The sequence below is a fragment of the Salmo salar genome, unplaced genomic scaffold (genome assembly GCF_965601325.2).
Source record: "Salmo salar unplaced genomic scaffold, fSalSal1 ptg000687l, whole genome shotgun sequence".
Lineage (NCBI taxonomy): Eukaryota > Metazoa > Chordata > Actinopteri > Salmoniformes > Salmonidae > Salmo > Salmo salar.
Genome location: NW_027675464.1, coordinates 197,543 through 219,634, shown reverse-complemented (window position 1 = coordinate 219,634; position 22,092 = coordinate 197,543). Strand labels below are relative to the sequence as shown.

Here is a 22,092-nt window from a genome sequence, read left to right as displayed (position 1 = left end):
TGGCCTGGAGATAGAAGCTGTTTATCAGTCTGATGGCCTGGAGATAGAAGCTGTTTATCAGTCTGATGGCCTGGAGATAGAAGCTGTTTAACAGTCTGATGGCCTGGAGATAGAAGCTGTTTACCAGTCTGATGGTCTGGAGATAGAAGCTGTTTAACAGTCTGATGGCCTGGAGATAGAAGCTGTTTAACAGTCTGATGGTCTGGAGATAGAAGCTGTTTAACAGTCTGATGGCCTGGAGATAGAAGCTGTTTAACAGTCTGATGGCCTGGAGATAGAAGCTGTTTAACAGTCTGATGGTCTGGAGATAGAAGCTGTTCAACAGTCTGATGGCCTGGAGATAGAAGCTGTTTAACAGTCTGATGGCCTGGAGATAGAAGCTGTTTAACAGTCTGATGGCCTGGAGATAGAAGCTGTTTAACAGTCTGATGGCCTGGAGATAGAAGCTGTTTAACAGTCTGATGGCCTGGAGATAGAAGCTGTTTACCAGTCTGATGGCCTGGAGATAGAAGCTGTTTAACAGTCTGATGGCCTGGAGATAGAAGCTGTTTAACAGTCTGATGGCCTGGAGATAGAAGCTGTTTTTCAGTCTGATGGTCTGGAGAGAGAAGCTGTCTGATGGTCTGGAGATAGAAGCTGTTTAACAGTCTGATGGCCTGGAGATAGAAGCTGTTTAACAGTCTGATGGTCTGGAGATAGAAGCTGTTTAACAGTCTGATGGTCTGGAGATAGAAGCTGTTTAACAGTCTGATGGTCTGGAGATAGAAGCTGTTTACCAGTCTGATGGCCTGGAGATAGAAGCAGTTTATCAGTCTGATGGCCTGGAGATAGAAGCTGTTTAACAGTCTGATGGCCTGGAGATAGAAGCTGTTTAACAGTCTGATGGCCTGGAGATAGAAGCTGTTTAACAGTCTGATGGCCTGGAGATAGAAGCTGTTTTTCAGTCTGATGGTCTGGAGAGAGAAGCTGTCTGATGGCCTGGAGATAGAAGCTGTTTAACAGTCTGATGGTCTGGAGATAGAAGCTGTTTACCAGTCTGATGGCCTGGAGATAGAAGCTGTTTACCAGTCTGATGGCCTGGAGATAGAAGCTGTTTATCAGTCTGATGGCCTGGAGATAGAAGCTGTTTAACAGTCTGATGGCCTGGAGATAGAAGCTGTTTAACAGTCTGATGGCCTGGAGATAGAAGCTGTTTAACAGTCTGATGGCCTGGAGATAGAAGCTGTTTAACAGTCTGATGGCCTGGAGATAGAAGCTGTTTAACAGTCTGATGGCCTGGAGATAGAAGCTGTTTATCAGTCTGATGGCCTGGAGATAGAAGCTGTTTATCAGTCTGATGGTCTGGAGATAGAAGCTGTTTAACAGTCTGATGGCCTGGAGATAGAAGCTGTTTAACAGTCTGATGGTCTGGAGATAGAAGCTGTTTATCAGTCTGATGGCCTGGAGATAGAAGCTGTTTATCAGTCTGATGGCCTGGAGATAGAAGCTGTTTATCAGTCTGATGGTCTGGAGATAGAAGCTGTTTAACAGTCTGATGGCCTGGAGATAGAAGCTGTTTAACAGTCTGATGGTCTGGAGATAGAAGCTGTTTAACAGTCTGATGGCCTGGAGATAGAAGCTGTTTACCAGTCTGATGGTCTGGAGATAGAAGCTGTTTATCAGTCTGATGCTCTGGAGATAGAAGCTGTTTACCAGTCTGATGGTCTAGAGATAGAAGCTGTTTACCAGTCTGATGGCCTGGAGATAGAAGCTGTTTAACAGTCTGATGGTCTGGAGATAGAAGCTGTTTAACAGTCTGATGGCCTGGAGATAGAAGCTGTTTTTCAGTCTGATGGCCTGGAGATAGAAGCTGTTTAACAGTCTGATGGTCTGGAGATAGAAGCTGTTTAACAGTCTGATGGCCTGGAGATAGAAGCTGTTTAACAGTCTGATGGCCTGGAGATAGAAGCTGTTTAACAGTCTGATGGCCTGGAGATAGAAGCTGTTTAACAGTCTGATGGCCTGGAGATAGAAGCTGTTTATCAGTCTGATGGCCTGGAGATAGAAGCTGTTTATCAGTCTGATGGTCTGGAGATAGAAGCTGTTTAACAGTCTGATGGCCTGGAGATAGAAGCTGTTTAACAGTCTGATGGTCTGGAGATAGAAGCTGTTTATCAGTCTGATGGCCTGGAGATAGAAGCTGTTTATCAGTCTGATGGCCTGGAGATAGAAGCTGTTTATCAGTCTGATGGTCTGGAGATAGAAGCTGTTTAACAGTCTGATGGCCTGGAGATAGAAGCTGTTTTTCAGTCTGATGGCCTGGAGATAGAAGCTGTTTAACAGTCTGATGGTCTGGAGATAGAAGCTGTTTAACAGTCTGATGGCCTGGAGATAGAAGCTGTTTAACAGTCTGATGGCCTGGAGATAGAAGCTGTTTAACAGTCTGATGGCCTGGAGATAGAAGCTGTTTAACAGTCTGATGGTCTGGAGATAGAAGCTGTTTAACAGTCTGATGGTCTGGAGATAGAAGCTGTTTACCAGTCTGATGGCCTGGAGATAGAAGCTGTTTATCAGTCTGATGGCCTGGAGATAGAAGCTGTTTTTCAGTCTGATGGTCTGGAGATAGAAGCTGCTTAACAGTCTGATGGCCTGGAGATAGAAGCTGTTTAACAGTCTGATGGCCTGGAGATAGAAGCTGTTTAACAGTCTGATGGCCTGGAGATAGAAGCTGTTTACCAGTCTGATGGCCTGGAGATAGAAGCTGTTTATCAGTCTGATGGCCTGGAGATAGAAGCTGTTTTTCAGTCTGATGGCCTGGAGATAGAAGCTGTTTAACAGTCTGATGGCCTGGAGATAGAAGCTGTTTTTCAGTCTAATGGCCTGGAGATAGAAGCTGTTTATCAGTCTGATGGTCTGGAGATAGAAGCTGTTTATCAGTCTGATGGTCTGGAGATAGAAGCTGTTTATCAGTCTGATGGTCTGGAGAGAGAAGCTGTCTGATGGTCTGGAGATAGAAGCTGTTTAACAGTCTGATGGCCTGGAGATAGAAGCTGTTTATCAGTCTGATGGCCTGGAGATAGAAGCTGTTTATCAGTCTGATGGTCTGGAGATAGAAGCTGTTTAACAGTCTGATGGTCTGGAGATAGAAGCTGTTTAACAGTCTGATGGCCTGGAGATAGAAGCTGTTTAGCAGTCTGATAGCCTGGAGATAGAAGCTGTTTTTCAGTCTTTCAGTTCCAGCTTTGATGCACCTGTACTGACCTCACCTTCTGGATGATAGCAGGCTGAACAGGCAGTGGCTCGGGTAATAACAAAGAAGAAATGTGTGTGCCTGAGGGGAAATTAACTTTCATACAGCCAAAAGGGGTGAGAAATTACACCCATATCAGTGGACAATTTGCACTAATGTAAATAAACATAGATGATGGAACATATTCCCTTTAGCTGACGTGATGAACCACTAAGGGGACATAAATATTTACCATCTAAACCATGTGTGACCTCTCACCTCTCTGGCTGTAGAAGTGTTCTTCCTAACCAGTCCCTCAACAGCTCTCTGACTGAGCTCCACCCTCACTGGGTCTTCAGAGGAGAGGAAGGCTGAGGAGGGATGGAAGGATGAATGGATCAGTCAGTCAATAAAGTGTAGAGCTGCTGTCTATGCTGTCTGACAAAATCACAATTTTAGTAGTTCATTAAAGTAAATAAGGCTTTATGACTGCTGAATACCAACGATCAATCATTTAGATCATGTATTTTCAGGTAGAGATACATCCTTGGGACGTCCTAGCCCGTTGAAGTTGACATTTAAAATGGTTACGGTTAGGGTTTAAGGGTTAGGGTTTAGGGTAGAGATGTCCCAAGGATCCCAGATAGCATTGACCATTGTGCATTCTTCTGTCTCTTTTACATAGCAGGTGATGGGTTCTGAACTTGAAAATATTAAATATCCTTATTATGTGAAATTGTATGAAACAATAATGTATGTTGATGCTAATATGATGTACAATATTCCATCATGTTTCTATCTGATAACAATAGAGTAATATATTTAATATGACAAATACAATTTTTTAATAGTATCACTAATTCATTTTAATTAACTTAATCATTATGATTCAACATCAGTTCACCGTCTCACCTCATACTGTATTGGAGCAGCAGCAGCTGACTGCCCAGTTCAACATCAGTTCACCGTCTCACCTCATACTGTATTGGAGCAGCAGCAGCTGACTGCCCAGTTCGACATCAGTTCACCGTCTCACCTCATACTGTATTGGAGCAGCAGCAGCTGACTGCCCAGTTCGACATCAGTTCACCGTCTCACCTCATACTGTATTGGAGCAGCAGCAGCTGACTGCCCAGTTCAACATCAGTTCACCGTCTCACCTCATACTGTATTGGAGCAGCAGCGGCTGACTGCCCAGTTCAACATCAGTTCACCGTCTCACCTCATACTGTATTGGAGCAGCAGCAGCTGACTGCCCAGTTCAACATCAGTTCACCGTCTCACCTCATACTGTATTGGAGCAGCAGCAGCTGACTGCCCAGTTGAACGTCAGTTCACCATCTCACCTCAAACTGTATTGGAGCAGCAGCAGCTGACTTGACAGTTGATACTAATCATCATGTTTGAATCTGAGAGTAAATAGAGCCGACTACACTCTAAAAATGAAGGGTTCAACTGGAGTTGTTCTCAGATCCCCTAAGAACCGTAGGGTTCTTGGTCAATGAAAAACAGCCCCAAAAGGTTCTTCAAAGAACTTGTTAGAAGGTGGGTTCATCGAGGAACCTCCGTTGTTGCTGGACTTCTTCCGGGAACTTCGCAATTACAACTGAAAACGATGGTGACAAGTTTGGATGCGACAACAGTTAAAAAGGTTAAGTTGGGTTGATGTTTGGCTCTGAATATGTCTCGAAATAATGTATTATAATAATATAACATACTAATAATGAATAACGAAGACAATGATAGTTTTCTGTGAATATATTCCATAACGTTACTATAGTTAATGAACGTAAATAATAGAAAGCCGGGTTTGACCGTCGGCGTTGTATGAGCTACAGTACAGTACCGTTAGCTAGCTAGCTAACGTTATGTCCTAACTAGGCACAACTAGGTTTGGATTATTTCCTCAACTATATTCTTTCCCATATATTGTATATCGTTTCCATAAAGACAACATGGCTTTACACTCATTAACGTAAGTTTCCAATCTAGAGCAGTTCTCACTTTTGTGATAATGAACTAGCTAACGTTAGCTTTGTTAACTAACTAACTAACTAACTAACTTAGGACGGTGACCTGTCCAGACGAGATGTTACAACGAACTGAATCGTCAATGGAGGTCTTCCTCTTTATATAGCCTGCTACAGCATGCAATACTATTAACTCACAAGGGGGCAGAACGTTACATGGACAATACTATCCCATTTTGGAAATGTTACATGTGCAATACTATCCCATTTTGGAAATGTTACATGTGCAATACTATCCCATTTTGAAACGTTACATGAACAATACTATCCCATTTTGGAAACGTTACATGTACAATACTATCCCATTTTGGAAACGTTACATGTACAATACTATCCCATTTTGGAAACATTACATGGACAATACTATCCCATTTTGGAAACGTTACATGGACAATACTATCCCATTTTGGAAACGTTACATGGACAATACTATCCCATTTTGGAAACGTTACATGGACAATACTATCCCATTTTGGAAACGTTACATGTACAATACTGTCCCATTTTGGAAACGTTACATGGACAATACTATCCCATTTTGGAAACGTTACATGTACAATAATATCCCATTTTGGAAACGTTACATGTCCGCCCCCTTGTGGAGGGAAATTAATATCTTAGATGGTAGCTGTAGATGGGATTCAAATGCATAATGGTATTAATACAGTGTCTAGACTACCTCTTTTGTATAAATGCCCTTCAGAATCCAAACACAGTATTGCCACGCAGTAAAATGTTGAGTAAAATCTTTCAAGTCAGCCTGTCACACAATGCTATTCTCAAACATAACTAATATTAATAATCAATTAATATTTTAACCTACAGGAATATTTTCATTTTTCACATTTCTATGTCAAGGTTAGTTCCTAGGATTTTGCAACTCATACATTTATATCTTTCAATACTTCTAAAATGGGGTACAGGTGTAAAATAATTACAGGTTTAAAACAATTACAGGTTTAAAATAATTCCAGGTGCACCTTACTAGCTTATACTATATCATAAACTGTCTTAAATAGTAAACAAAGATTCTAGTTTTCATCCAGTTCACACAGATAGCTGACTCAGCCCTGTTTACACCTCCAAGGTGCCCCCCACTTAGGAATACACACTCAGAGGCTTTTCTAAAAACTCCACTTTACGTGCTCACCACCAACAGAAAACAACTTCCATCCACTACAATGCTTCACCTTCACCAATATAAACATGGTGTCCACTGGCTGTCAACAATTAAAAACAATTAAAAAAATAATAATTACCACGAGCTTCTAGAACTCTCGTCCCCTTGGAATGAACCCAAACAAAACTCATATCCAATACGGAAAACTAACTTCTTAATAATTTGTAGAAAACAGCTAGATACATTTTGAAGTGTTGCATTTTGATTCAAGTGGGTCACCAACGTGGTAAGTGTAACACAACTCTTTTTTTGTTAGTCATTTTTTGTTAAATCACATAAATAGTACTCTTTCAATTCAGAGCCTGGATTTCCCCCTGAGGCTAATATCCATATCATGTTGAAATCAATAGAACAGGGGACAAACGTTTAGGGTTCTACATTGTGACATCATTAAAATACTCCTACTACAATGTTAAAACATTCTACATTGTGACATTATTTCATTGATTGAGGTATTTTATCAGATTATCTCTGGTCACACTGATCACAGCTGAGGTTTCTCCTGTATGTGTTATATGGTGTGAAGTCCGCTTGTTAGACATAGTAAAACTCTTCCCACATTGAGCACAGCTATAAGATTTCTCTCCTGTGTGTGTTTTCTCTGGTGTGACATCAGGCTGGTTGACTGAGTAAAACTCTTCCCACATTGATTACAGCTAAAAGGCTTCTCTCCTGTGTGTGTTCTCTGGTGTTTAGTCAGACAGCTTTTCTCATTAAAGCTCTTCCCACATTGAGCACAGCTATAAGGTTTCTCTCCTGTGTGTGTTCTACAGTGTGATTTCAGGTTGGTTGAACGAGTAAAACTCTTCCCACATTGAGCACAGGTATAAGGTTTCTCTCCTGTGTGTGTTCTATGGTGTGATATCAGGCTGGCTGACTGAGTAAAACTCTTCCCACATTGATTACAGCTAAAAGGCTTCTCTCCTGTGTGTGTTCTCTGGTGTTTAGTCAGACAGCTTTTCTCATTAAAGCTCTTCCCACATTGAGCACAGCTATAAGATTTCTCTCCTGTGTGTGTTCTCCGGTGTTTAGTCAGACAGCTAGATGTAACATAACTCTTCCCACATTCATCACATCTATAAGATTTCTCTCCTGTGTGTGTTCTCTGGTGTTTAGTCAGACTGTTAGATGTAACAAAACTCTTCCCACATTCATCACAGCTATAAGATGTCTCTCCTGTGTGTGTTCTCTGGTGTTTAGTCAGACTGCTAGATTTAACATAACTCTTCCCACATTCATCACATCTATAAGGTTTCTCTCCTGTGTGTGTTCTCTGGTGTTTAGTCAGACTGCTAGATTTAACATAACTCTTCCCACATTCATCACATCTATAAGGTTTCTCTCCTGTGTGTGTTCTCTGGTGTTTAGTCAGACTGTTAGATGTAACAAAACTCTTCCCACATTCATCACAGCTATAAGGTTTCTCTCCTGTGTGTGTTCTCTGGTGTGATATCAGGCCAGTTGACCTAGTAAAACTCTTCCCACATTGAGCACAGTTATAAGGTTTCTCTCCTGTGTGAGTTCTCTGGTGTGATATCAGGCTGGTTGATTGAGTAAAACTCTTCCCACATTGAGTACAGCTAAAAGGTTTCTCTCCTGTGTGGATTCTCTGATGAATTTTAATGCCTGATGGGGAGGTGAATCTCTTCCCACAGTCAGAGCAGCAGTGAGTTCTCTTCCCTGTGGATGTCTGCAGGTGTTTCTTGAGGTGTTCTAATGTGGAGAGACTCTTCTCTGCCTCGTCAGCATCATGAGGTTGTTGAGGCTCCCCAGAGGATCCACGATAGTCACGTCTCTCTCCTGCATGAACAACAAAGTCAGACAGATGATTAAAGGCCCACAAAATGAGCAAGAATAGTCATATTTTGTATTGTTTTCACATTAGTAGTAACATCGATGATTGAGGGCGATGCACACACAATCTGATTGTAGAAACTCCTCCCTGCTAATGAGGAAACCGCTAGTTATGGATGTAGTATATCTGGTAATGAGGAAACCACTAGTTATGGATGTAGTATATCTGGTAATGAGGAAACCACTAGTTATGGATGTAGTATATCTGGTAATGAGGAAACCACTAGTTATGGATGTAGTATATCTAGTAATGAGGAAACCACTAGTTATGGATGTAGTATATCTGGTAATGAGGAAACCACTAGTTATGGATGTAGTATATCTGGTAATGAGGAAACCACTAGTTATGGATGTAGTATATCTGGTAATGAGGAAACCAGTAGTTATGGATGTAGTATATCTGGTAAATAACCACTAGTTATGGATGTAGTATATCTGGTCATGAGGAAACCACTAGTTATGGATGTAGTATATCTGGTAATGAGGAAACCACTAGTTATGGATGTAGTATATCTGGTAATGAGGAAACCAGTAGTTATGGATGTAGTATATCTGGTAAATAACCACTAGTTATGGATGTAGTATATCTGGTCATGAGGAAACCACTAGTTATGGATGTAGTATATCTGGTAATGAGGAAACCACTAGTTATGGATGTAGTATATCTGGTAATGAGGAAACCACTAGTTATGGATGTAGTATATCTGCTAATGAGGAAACCACTAGTTATGGATGTACTATATCTGCTAATGAGGAAACCACTAGTTATGGATGTAGTATATCTGCCTGGAGCAAAAATGGTGAGCTAAGATTTTAGTTTTTCACGATGTATTCTGAATATTACAGCGCAAGATCAGGAGTGCTACTCAAGGAAACTCACATTAAGCTCTGTGTCTATTCAGTAATTCACCACCGTGGGGGAAAACTCAGGGGAGTTCTCATAGGCTGACAGCAAAAATAGCCTCCATTTACAGGTTGATTATGAGTGCATTTCACATTACTTTTGGATTATAATTGTAAGGCTCGTTTGAATCTCCTGCTTAATATGTTTGTGTTATTGTCGCAAATCAACTGATTTATAGTTAAACACTTCAACCAGTTAAATGCTCTTTGGCTAGCTTTTCCATCAGCCTGACAATGAGGGTTTGTACACTAAGTGTTTAACAAATTAGCCCATAACATCACCACCAATAACATAGTAGAGGCCCATAACATCACCACCAATAACATAGTAGAGGTCCACCCATAACATCACCACCAATAACATAGTAGAGGCCCATAACATCACCACCAATAACATAGTAGAGGTCCACCCATAACATCACCACCAATAACATAGTAGAGGTCCACCCATAACATCACCACCAATAACATAGTAGAGGTCCATAACATCACCACCAATAACATAGTAGAGGTCCACCCATAACATCACCACCAATAACATAGTAGAGGTCCACCCATAACATCACCACCAATAACATAGTAGAGGTCCACCCATAACATCACCACCAATAACATAGTAGAGTTCCATAACATCACCACCAATAACATAGTAGAGGTCCATAACATCACCACCAATAACATAGTAGAGGTCCATAACATCACCACCAATAACATAGTAGAGGTCCATAACATCTCCACCAATAACATAGTAGAGGCCCATAACATCACCAACAATAACATAGTAGAGGTCCACCCATAACATCACCACCAATAACATAGTAGAGGTCCATAACATCACCACCAATAACATAGTAGAGTTCCATAACATCTCCACCAATAACATAGTAGAGGCCCATAACATCACCAACAATAACATAGTAGAGGTCCATAACATCACCACCAATAACATAGTAGAGGTCCACCCATAACATCACCACCAATAACATAGTAGAGGTCCACCCATAACATCACCACCAATAACATAGTAGAGGTCCACCCATAACATCACCACCAATAACATAGTAGAGGTCCATAACATCACCACCAATAACATAGTAGAGGTCCATAACATCACCACCAATAACATAGTAGAGGCCCACCCATAACATCACCACCAATAACATAGTAGAGGTCCACCCATAACATCACCACCAATAACATAGTAGAGGCCCATAACATCACCACCAATAACATAGTAGAGGTCCACCCATAACATCACCACCAATAACATAGTAGAGGTCCACCCATAACATCACCACCAATAACATAGTAGAGGTCCACCCATAACATCACCACCAATAACATAGTAGAGGTCCACCCATAACATCACCACCAATAACATAGTAGAGGTCCACCCATAACATCACCACCAATAACATAGCAGAGGTCCATAACATCACCAACAATAACATAGTAGAGGTCCACCCATAACATCACCACCAATAACATAGCAGAGGTCCATAACATCACCACCAATAACATAGTAGAGATCCACCCATAACATCACCACCAATAACATAGTAGAGGCCCATAACATCACCAACAATAACATAGTAGAGGCCCATAACATCACCACCAATAACATAGTAGAGGTCCATAACATCACCACCAATAACATAGTAGAGGTCCACCCATAACATCACCACCAATAACATAGTAGAGGCCCACCCATAACATCACCACCAATAACATAGTAGAGGCCCATAACATCACCACCAATAACATAGTAGAGGTCCATAACATCACCACCAATAACATAGTAGAGATCCACCCATAACATCTCCACCAATAACATAGTAGAGGCCCATAACATCACCAACAATAACATAGTAGAGGCCCATAACATCACCACCAATAACATAGTAGAGGCCCATAACATCACCACCAATAACATAGTAGAGGTCCACCCATAACATCACCACCAATAACATAGTAGAGGTCCACCCATAACATCACCACCAATAACATAGTAGAGGTCCACCCATAACATCACCACCAATAACATAGTAGAGGTCCACCCATAACATCACCACCAATAACATAGTAGAGGTCCACCCATAACATCACCACCAATAACATAGTAGAGGTCCACCCATAACATCACCACCAATAACATAGTAGAGGTCCACCCATAACATCACCACCAATAACATAGTAGAGGTCCACCCATAACATCACCACCAATAACATAGTAGAGGCCCATAACATCACCACCAATAACATAGTAGAGGTCCACCAATAACATAGTAGAGGTCCACCCATAACATCACCAACAATAACATAGTAGAGGTCCACCCATAACATCACCACCAATAACATAGTAGAGGTCCACCCATAACATCACCACAAATAACATAGTAGAGGTCCACCCATAACATCACCACCAATAACATAGTAGAGATCCACCCATAACATCACCACCAATAACATAGTAGAGGTCCACCCATAACATCACCACCAATAACATAGTAGAGGCCCACCCATAACATCACCACCAATAACATAGTAGAGGTCCACCCATAACATCACCACCAATAACATAGTAGAGGTCCACCCATAACATCACCACCAATAACATAGTAGAGGCCCATTACATCACCACCAATAACATAGTAGAGATCCACCCATAACATCACCACCAATAACATAGTAGAGGCCCATTACATCACCACCAATAACATAGTAGAGGTCCATAACATCACCACCAATAACATAGTAGAGGTCCACCCATAACATCACCACCAATAACATAGTAGAGGTCCATAACATCACCACCAATAACATAGTAGAGGTCCACCCATAACATCACCACCAATAACATAGTAGAGGTCCACCCATAACATCACCACCAATAACATAGTAGAGGTCCACCCATAACATCACCACCAATAACATAGTAGAGGTCCACCCATAACATCACCACCAATAACATAGTAGAGGTCCACCCATAACATCACCACCAATAACATAGTAGAGGTCCACCCATAACATCACCACCAATAACATAGTAGAGGTCCACCCATAACATCACCACCAATAACATAGTAGAGGTCCACCCATAACATCACCACCAATAACATAGTAGAGGTCCACCCATAACATCACCACCAATAACATAGTAGAGATCCACCCATAACATCACCACCAATAACATAGTAGAGGTCCATAACATCACCACCAATAACATAGTAGAGGTCCATAACATCACCACCAATAACATAGTAGAGGTCCATAACATCACCAACAATAACATAGTAGAGGCCCATAACATCACCACCAATAACATAGTAGAGGTCCATAACATCACCACCAATAACATAGTAGAGGTCCATAACATCACCACCAATAACATAGTAGAGGTCCATAACATCACCACCAATAACATAGTAGAGGTCCATAACATCACCACCAATAACATAGTAGAGGTCCATAACATCACCAACAATAACATAGTAGAGGCCCATAACATCACCACCAATAACATAGTAGAGGTCCACCCATAACATCACCACCAATAACATAGTAGAGGCCCATAACATCAACACCAATAACATAGTAGAGGTCCACCCATAACATCACCACCAATAACATAGTAGAGGTCCACCCATAACATCACCACCAATAACATAGTAGAGGTCCACCCATAACATCACCACCAATAACATAGTAGAGGTCCACCCATAACATCACCACCAATAACATAGTAGAGGTCCACCCATAACATCACCACCAATAACATAGTAGAGGTCCACCCATAACATCACCACCAATAACATAGTAGAGGTCCACCCATAACATCACCACCAATAACATAGTAGAGGTCCACCCATAACATCACCACCAATAACATAGTAGAGGTCCACCCATAACATCACCACCAATAACATAGTAGAGGTCCATAACATCACCACCAATAACATAGTAGAGGTCCACCCATAACATCACCACCAATAACATAGTAGAGATCCACCCATAACATCTCCACCAATAACATAGTAGAGGCCCATAACATCACCAACAATAACATAGTAGAGGCCCATAACATCACCACCAATAACATAGTAGAGGTCCATAACATCACCACCAATAACATAGTAGAGGTCCATAACATCACAACCAATAACATAGTAGAGGCCCATAACATCACCACCAATAACATAGTAGAGGTCCACCCATAACATCACCACCAATAACATAGTAGAGGTCCACCCATAACATCACCACCAATAACATAGTAGAGGTCCACCCATAACATCACCACCAATAACATAGTAGAGGTCCACCCATAACATCACCACCAATAACATAGTAGAGGTCCATAACATCACCACAAATAACATAGTAGAGGTCCACCCATAACATCACCACCAATAACATAGTAGAGGTCCACCCATAACATCACCACCAATAACATAGTAGAGGTCCACCCATAACATCACCACCAATAACATAGTAGAGGTCCATAACATCACCACCAATAACATAGTAGAGGTCCATTACATCACCACCAATAACATAGTAGAGGTCCATAACATCACCACCAATAACATAGTAGAGGTCCACCCATAACATCACCACCAATAACATAGTAGAGGTCCACCCATAACATCACCACCAATAACATAGTAGAGGTCCATAACATCACCACCAATAACATAGTAGAGGTCCATTACATCACCACCAATAACATAGTAGAGGTCCATAACATCACCACCAATAACATAGTAGAGGTCCACCCATAACATCACCACCAATAACATAGTAGAGGTCCACCCATAACATCACCACCAATAACATAGTAGAGGTCCATAACATCACCACCAATAACATAGTAGAGGTCCATAACATCACCACCAATAACATAGTAGAGGTCCACCCATAACATCACCACCAATAACATAGTAGAGGTCCACCCATAACATCACCACCAATAACATAGTAGAGGTCCACCCATAACATCACCAACAATAACATAGTAGAGGTCCATAACATCACCACCAATAACATAGTAGAGGTCCATAACATCACCAACAATAACATAGTAGAGGTCCACCCATAACATAACCACCAATAACATAGTAGAGGTCCATAACATCACCAACAATAACATAGTAGAGGTCCACCCATAACATCACCACCAATAACATAGTAGAGGTCCATAACATCACCAACAATAACATAGTAGAGGTCCATAACATCACCACCAATAACATAGTAGAGGTCCACCCATAACATCACCACCAATAACATAGTAGAGGTCCATTACATCACCACCAATAACATAGTAGAGGTCCACCCATAACATCACCACCAATAACATAGTAGAGGTCCATAACATCACCACCAATAACATAGTAGAGGTCCACCCATAACATCACCACCAATAACATAGTAGAGGTCCACCCATAACATCACCACCAATAACATAGTAGAGGTCCACCCATAACATCACCACCAATAACATAGTAGAGGTCCACCCATAACATCACCAACAATAACATAGTAGAGGTCCATAACATCACCACCAATAACATAGTAGAGGTCCATAACATCACCAACAATAACATAGTAGAGGTCCACCCATAACATAACCACCAATAACATAGTAGAGGTCCATAACATCACCAACAATAACATAGTAGAGGTCCACCCATAACATCACCACCAATAACATAGTAGAGGTCCATAACATCACCAACAATAACATAGTAGAGGTCCATAACATCACCACCAATAACATAGTAGAGGTCCACCCATAACATCACCACCAATAACATAGTAGAGGTCCATTACATCACCACCAATAACATAGTAGAGGTCCACCCATAACATCACCACCAATAACATAGTAGAGGTCCACCCATAACATCACCACCAATAACATAGTAGAGGTCCACCCATAACATCACCACCAATAACATAGTAGAGGTCCACCCATAACATCACCACCAATAACATAGTAGAGGCCCATAACATCACCACCAATAACATAGTAGAGGTCCATAACATCACCACCAATAACATAGTAGAGGTCCATTACATCACCACCAATAACATAGTAGAGGTCCACCCATAACATCACCACCAATAACATAGTAGAGGTCCACCCATAACATCACCACCAATAACATAGTAGAGGTCCATAACATCACCACCAATAACATAGTAGAGGTCCATTACATCACCACCAATAACATAGTAGAGGCCCACCCATAACATCACCACCAATAACATAGTAGAGGTCCACCCATAACATCACCACCAATAACATAGTAGAGGTCCACCCATAACATCACCACCAATAACATAGTAGAGGTCCACCCATAACATCACCACCAATAACATAGTAGAGGTCCACCCATTACATCACCACCAATAACATAGTAGAGGTCCATTACATCACCACCAATAACATAGTAGAGGTCCACCCATAACATCACCACCAATAACATAGTAGAGGTCCACCCATAACATCACCACCAATAACATAGTAGAGGTCCACCCATAACATCACCACCAATAACATAGTAGAGGTCCATAACATCACCACCAATAACATAGTAGAGGTCCACCCATAACATCACCACCAATAACATAGTAGAGGTCCACCCATAACATCACCACCAATAACATAGTAGAGGTCCACCCATAACATCACCACCAATAACATAGTAGAGGTCCACCCATAACATCACCACCAATAACATAGTAGAGGCCCATAACATCACCACCAATAACATAGTAGAGGTCCACCCATAACATCACCACCAATAACATAGTAGAGGTCCACCCATAACATCACCACCAATAACATAGTAGAGGTCCACCCATAACATCACCACCAATAACATAGTAGAGGTCCACCCATAACATCACCACCAATAACATAGTAGAGGTCCACCCATAACATCACCACCAATAACATAGCAGAGGTCCATAACATCACCACCAATAACATAGTAGAGGTCCACCCATAACATCACCACCAATAACATAGGAGAGGCCCATAACATCACCACCAATAACATAGTAGAGGTCCACCCATAACATCACCACCAATAACATAGTAGAGGTCCATAACATCACCACCAATAACATAGTAGAGGTCCATAACATCACCACCAATAACATAGTAGAGGTCCACCCATAACATCACCACCAATAACATAGTAGAGGTCCACCCATAACATCACCACCAATAACATAGTAGAGATCCACCCATAACATCTCCACCAATAACATAGTAGAGGCCCATAACATCACCAACAATAACATAGTAGAGGCCCATAACATCACCACCAATAACATAGTAGAGGTCCATAACATCACCACCAATAACATAGTAGAGGCCCACCCATAACATCACCACCAATAACATAGTAGAGGCCCACCCATAACATCACCACCAATAACATAGTAGAGGTCCACCCATAACATCACCACCAATAACATAGTAGAGGTCCATAACATCACCACCAATAACATAGTAGAGGTCCATAACATCACCACCAATAACATAGTAGAGGTCCACCCATAACATCACCACCAATAACATAGTAGAGGCCCACCCATAACATCACCACCAATAACATAGTAGAGGTCCACCCATAACATCACCACCAATAACATAGTAGAGGCCCATTACATCACCACCAATAACATAGTAGAGGTCCATAACATCACCACCAATAACATAGTAGAGGTCCACCCATAACATCACCACCAATAACATAGTAGAGGTCCATAACATCACCACCAATAACATAGTAGAGGTCCACCCATAACATCACCACCAATAACATAGTAGAGGTCCACCCATAACATCACCACCAATAACATAGTAGTGGTCCACCCATAACATCACCACCAATAACATAGTAGAGGCCCATAACATCACCACCAATAACATAGTAGAGGTCCACCCATAACATCACCACCAATAACATAGTAGAGGTCCACCCATAACATCACCACCAATAACATAGTAGAGGTCCACCCATAACATCACCACCAATAACATAGTAGAGTTCCACCAATAACATAGTAGAGGTCCACCCATAACATCACCACCAATAACATAGTAGAGGTCCATAACATCACCACCAATAACATAGTAGAGGTCCACCCATAACATCACCACCAATAACATAGTAGAGGTCCACCCATAACATCACCACCAATAACATAGTAGAGGTCCACCAATAACATAGTAGAGGTCCACCCATAACATCACCACCAATAACATAGTAGAGGTCCACCCATAACATCACCACCAATAACATAGTAGAGGTCCACCCATAACATCACCACCAATAACATAGTAGAGGTCCACCCATAACATCACCACCAATAACATAGTAGAGGTCCATTACATCACCACCAATAACATAGTAGAGATCCACCCATAACATCACCACCAATAACATAGTAGAGGTCCACCCATAACATCACCACCAATAACATAGTAGAGGTCCACCCATAACATCACCACCAATAACATAGTAGAGGTCCATTACATCACCACCAATAACATAGTAGAGATCCACCCATAACATCACCACCAATAACATAGTAGAGGTCCACCCATAACATCACCACCAATAACATAGTAGAGGTCCATAACATCACCACCAATAACATAGTATAGGCCCATAACATCACCACCAATAACATAGTAGAGGTCCATAACATCACCAACAATAACATAGTAGAGGCCCATAACATCACCACCAATAACATAGTAGAGGTCCACCCATAACATCACCACCAATAACATAGTAGAGGTCCACCCATAACATCACCACCAATAACATAGTAGAGGTCCACCCATAACATCACCACCAATAACATAGTAGAGGTCCACCCATAACATCACCACCAATAACATAGTAGAGGTCCATAACATCACCACCAATAACATAGTAGAGGTCCACCCATAACATCACCACCAATAACATAGTAGAGGTCCACCCATAACATCACCACCAATAACATAGTAGAGGTCCATAACATCACCACCAATAACATAGTAGAGGTCCATTACATCACCACCAATAACATAGTAGAGGTCCACCCATAACATCACCACCAATAACATAGTAGAGGTCCACCCATAACATCACCACCAATAACATAGTAGAGGTCCATAACATCACCACCAATAACATAGTAGAGGTCCATAACATCACCACCAATAACATAGTAGAGGTCCACCCATAACATCACCACCAATAACATAGTAGAGGTCCACCCATAACATCACCACCAATAACATAGTAGAGATCCATAACATCACCACCAATAACATAGTAGTGGTCCACCCATAACATCACCACCAATAACATAGTAGAGGTCCACCCATAACATCACCACCAATAACATAGTAGAGGTCCATAACATCACCACCAATAACATAGTAGTGGTCCACCCATAACATCACCACCAATAACATAGTAGAGGTCCATAACATCACCACCAATAACATAGTAGAGGTCCACCCATAACATCACCAACAATAACATAGTAGAGATCCACCCATAACATCTCCACCAATAACATAGTAGAGGTCGACCCATAACATCACCACCAATAACATAGTAGAGGCCCATAACATCACCACCAATAACATAGTAGAGGCCCATAACATCACCACCAATAACATAGTAGAGGTCCATAACATCACCACCAATAACATAGTAGAGGTCCACCCATAACATCACCAACAATAACATAGTAGAGGTCCACCCATAACATCACCACCAATAACATAGTAGAGGTCCACCCATAACATCACCACCAATAACATAGTAGAGGTACACCCATAACATCACCACCAATAACATAGTAGAGGTCCATAACATCACCACCAATAACATAGTAGAGGTCCACCCATAACATCACCACCAATAACATAGTAGAGGTCCATAACATCACCACCAATAACATAGTAGAGGTCCTTAACATCACCACCAATAACATAGTAGAGGTCCACCCATAACATCACCACCAATAACATAGTAGAGGTCCTTAACATCACCACCAATAACATAGTAGAGGTCCACCCATAACATCACCACCAATAACATAGTAGAGGTCCATAACATCACCACCAATAACATAGTAGAGGTCCACCCATAACATCACCACCAATAACATAGTAGAGGTCCACCCATAACATCACCAACGATAACATAGTAGAGGTCGACCGATTATGATTTTTCAATGCCGATGCCGATTATTGGAAGACCAAAATAAGCCAATACCGATTAATTGGACGATTTTTTATATATATTTGTAATAATGACAACTACAACAATACTGAATGAACACTTATTTTAACTTAATATAATACATCAATAAAATCTATTTAGTCTCAAATAAATAATGAAACATGTTCCATTTGGTTTAAATAGTGCAAAAACACAGTGTTGGAGAAGAAAGTAAAAGTGCAATATGTGCCATGTAAAAAAGCTTTTAACATATAACTATTTCTCTCTATATCATTTGAAATTCATATACATTTTTATTTATTTATTTAATTTATATATTTTCTTACCTTTAGTGGGTTAACTGCCTGTTCAGGGGCAGAACGACAGATTTGTACCTTGTCATCTCGGGGATTTGAACTTGCAACCTTTCAGTTACTAGTCCAACGTTCTAACCACTAGGCTACGCTGCCACCCAGAATGTTCTTATAGGCACTTTAGTATTGCCAGCCTAATCTCAGGAGTTGATAGGCTTGATGTCATAAACAGCGCTGTGCTTCAAGCATTGCTAAGAGCTGCTGGCAAACGCAGGAAAGTGCTGTTTGAATGAATGTTTGAATGAATGCTTACGAGCCTGCTGCTGCCTACCACCGCTCAGTCAGACTGCTCTATCAAATATCAAATCATAGACTTAATTATAATATAATAAACACAGAAATACGAGCCTTAGGTCATATTCAATTTAATATCGCTCTTCCCCGACCCAGGAAGGGGTGGGGCCAAACAGGTGTTGTACCTCGTTTCCCTCCTTCAGGGAACAGTAATTATAGTCATAAAGTTACACTCCCTTTCAGTTGGTCAACATCGGTACAACATACTATGGGGAAATACAATCATTCCTCATGCCGACCCAAACGGATACTAAATGAAACGGCCCCTGGCAGACCACCCATACCTGACCCCGCAAGATTGTTGTCAATTTATTAATTGTCTTTTGTTTGAAACACTCCTGTCAATGTTGAGTGAAGACGCACACCTGAATACGCATATAGAAGTAGGACTAGTCTACCTGGTTACCCATATAGAAGTAGGACTAGTCTACCTGGTTACACATATAGAAGTAGGACTAGTCTACCTGGTTACACATATAGAAGTAGGACTAGTCTACCTGGTTACACATATAGAAGTAGGACTAGTCTACCTGGTTACCCATATAGAAGTAGGACTAGTCTACCTGGTTACACATATAGAAGTAGGACTAGTCTACCTGGTTACACATATAGAAGTAGGACTAGTCTACCTGGTTACCCATATAGAAGTAGGACTAGTCTACCTGGTTACCCATATAGAAGTAGGACTAGTCTACCTGGTTACACATATAGAAGTAGGACTAGTCTACCTGGTTACCCATATAGAAGTAGGACTAGTCTACCTGGTTACACATATAGAAGTAGGAATAGTCTACCTGGTTACACATATAGAAGTAGGACTAGTCTACCTGGTTACACATATAGAAGTAGGACTAGTCTACCTGGTTACCCATATAGAAGTAGGACTAGTCTACCTGGTTACACATATAGAAGTAGGACTAGTCTACCTGGTTACACATATAGAAGTAGGACTAGTCTACCTGGTTACACATATAGAAGTAGGACTAGTCTACCTAATTACACATATAGAAGTAGGACTAGTCTACCTGGTTACACATATAGAAGTAGGACTAGTCTACCTGGTTACCCATATAGAAGTAGGACTAGTCTACCTGGTTACACATATAGAAGTAGGACTAGTCTACCTGGTTACCCATATAGAAGTAGGACTAGTCTACCTGGTTACCCATATAGAAGTAGGACTAGTCTACCTGGTTACACATATAGAAGTAGGACTAGTCTACCTGGTTACACATATAGAAGTAGGACTAGTCTACCTGGTTACACATATAGAAGTAGGACTAGTCTACCTGGTTACACATATAGAAGTAGGACTAGTCTACCTGGTTACCCATATAGAAGTAGGACTAGTCTACCTGGTTACCCATATAGAAGTAGGACTAGTCTACCTGGTTACCCATATAGAAGTAGGACTAGTCTACCTGGTTACACATATAGAAGTAGGACTAGTCTACCTGGTTACACATATAGAAGTAGGACTAGTCTACCTGGTTACCCATATAGAAGTAGGACTAGTCTACCTGGTTACACATATAGAAGTAGGACTAGTCTACCTGGTTACACATATAGAAGTAGGACTAGTCTACCTGGTTACACATATAGAAGTAGGACTAGTCTACCTGGTTACCCATATAGAAGTAGGACTAGTCTACCTGGTTACACATATAGAAGTAGGACTAGTCTACCTAATTACCCATATAGCAGTAGGACTAGTCTACCTGGTTACACATATAGAAGTAGGACTAGTCTACCTAATTACGCATATAGAAGTAGGACTAGTCTACCTGGTTACCCATATAGAAGTAGGACTAGTCTACCTGGTTACACATATAGAAGTAGGACTAGTCTACCTGGTTACACATATAGAAGTAGGACTAGTCTACCTGGTTACCCATATAGAAGTAGGACTAGTCTACCTGGTTACCCATATAGAAGTAGGACTAGTCTACCTGGTTACCCATATAGAAGTAGGACTAGTCTACCTGGTTACCCATATAGAAGT

At 41.2% G+C, this 22,092-nt stretch overlaps 2 protein-coding genes across 2 annotated transcripts in view; both read right to left on the bottom strand.

Annotated features, from left to right (window-relative positions):
• The window catches only part of LOC145877130 (uncharacterized), a 167,746-nt gene that overhangs the window by 120,093 nt on the left and 25,561 nt on the right, over nucleotides 1-22,092 (bottom strand). The gene's annotated exons all lie outside the window — the stretch shown is intronic.
• LOC145877109 (uncharacterized) lies at nucleotides 5,773-21,787 on the bottom strand. Its single transcript, XM_082972403.1, has 2 exons — nucleotides 21,784-21,787; nucleotides 5,773-8,218 (listed from the first exon to the last, which is right to left on the bottom strand). The coding sequence occupies exons 1-2, from the start codon at nucleotides 21,785-21,787 to the stop codon at nucleotides 6,930-6,932; spliced, it is 1,293 nt and encodes a 430-aa protein (XP_082828529.1). The 3' UTR covers nucleotides 5,773-6,929.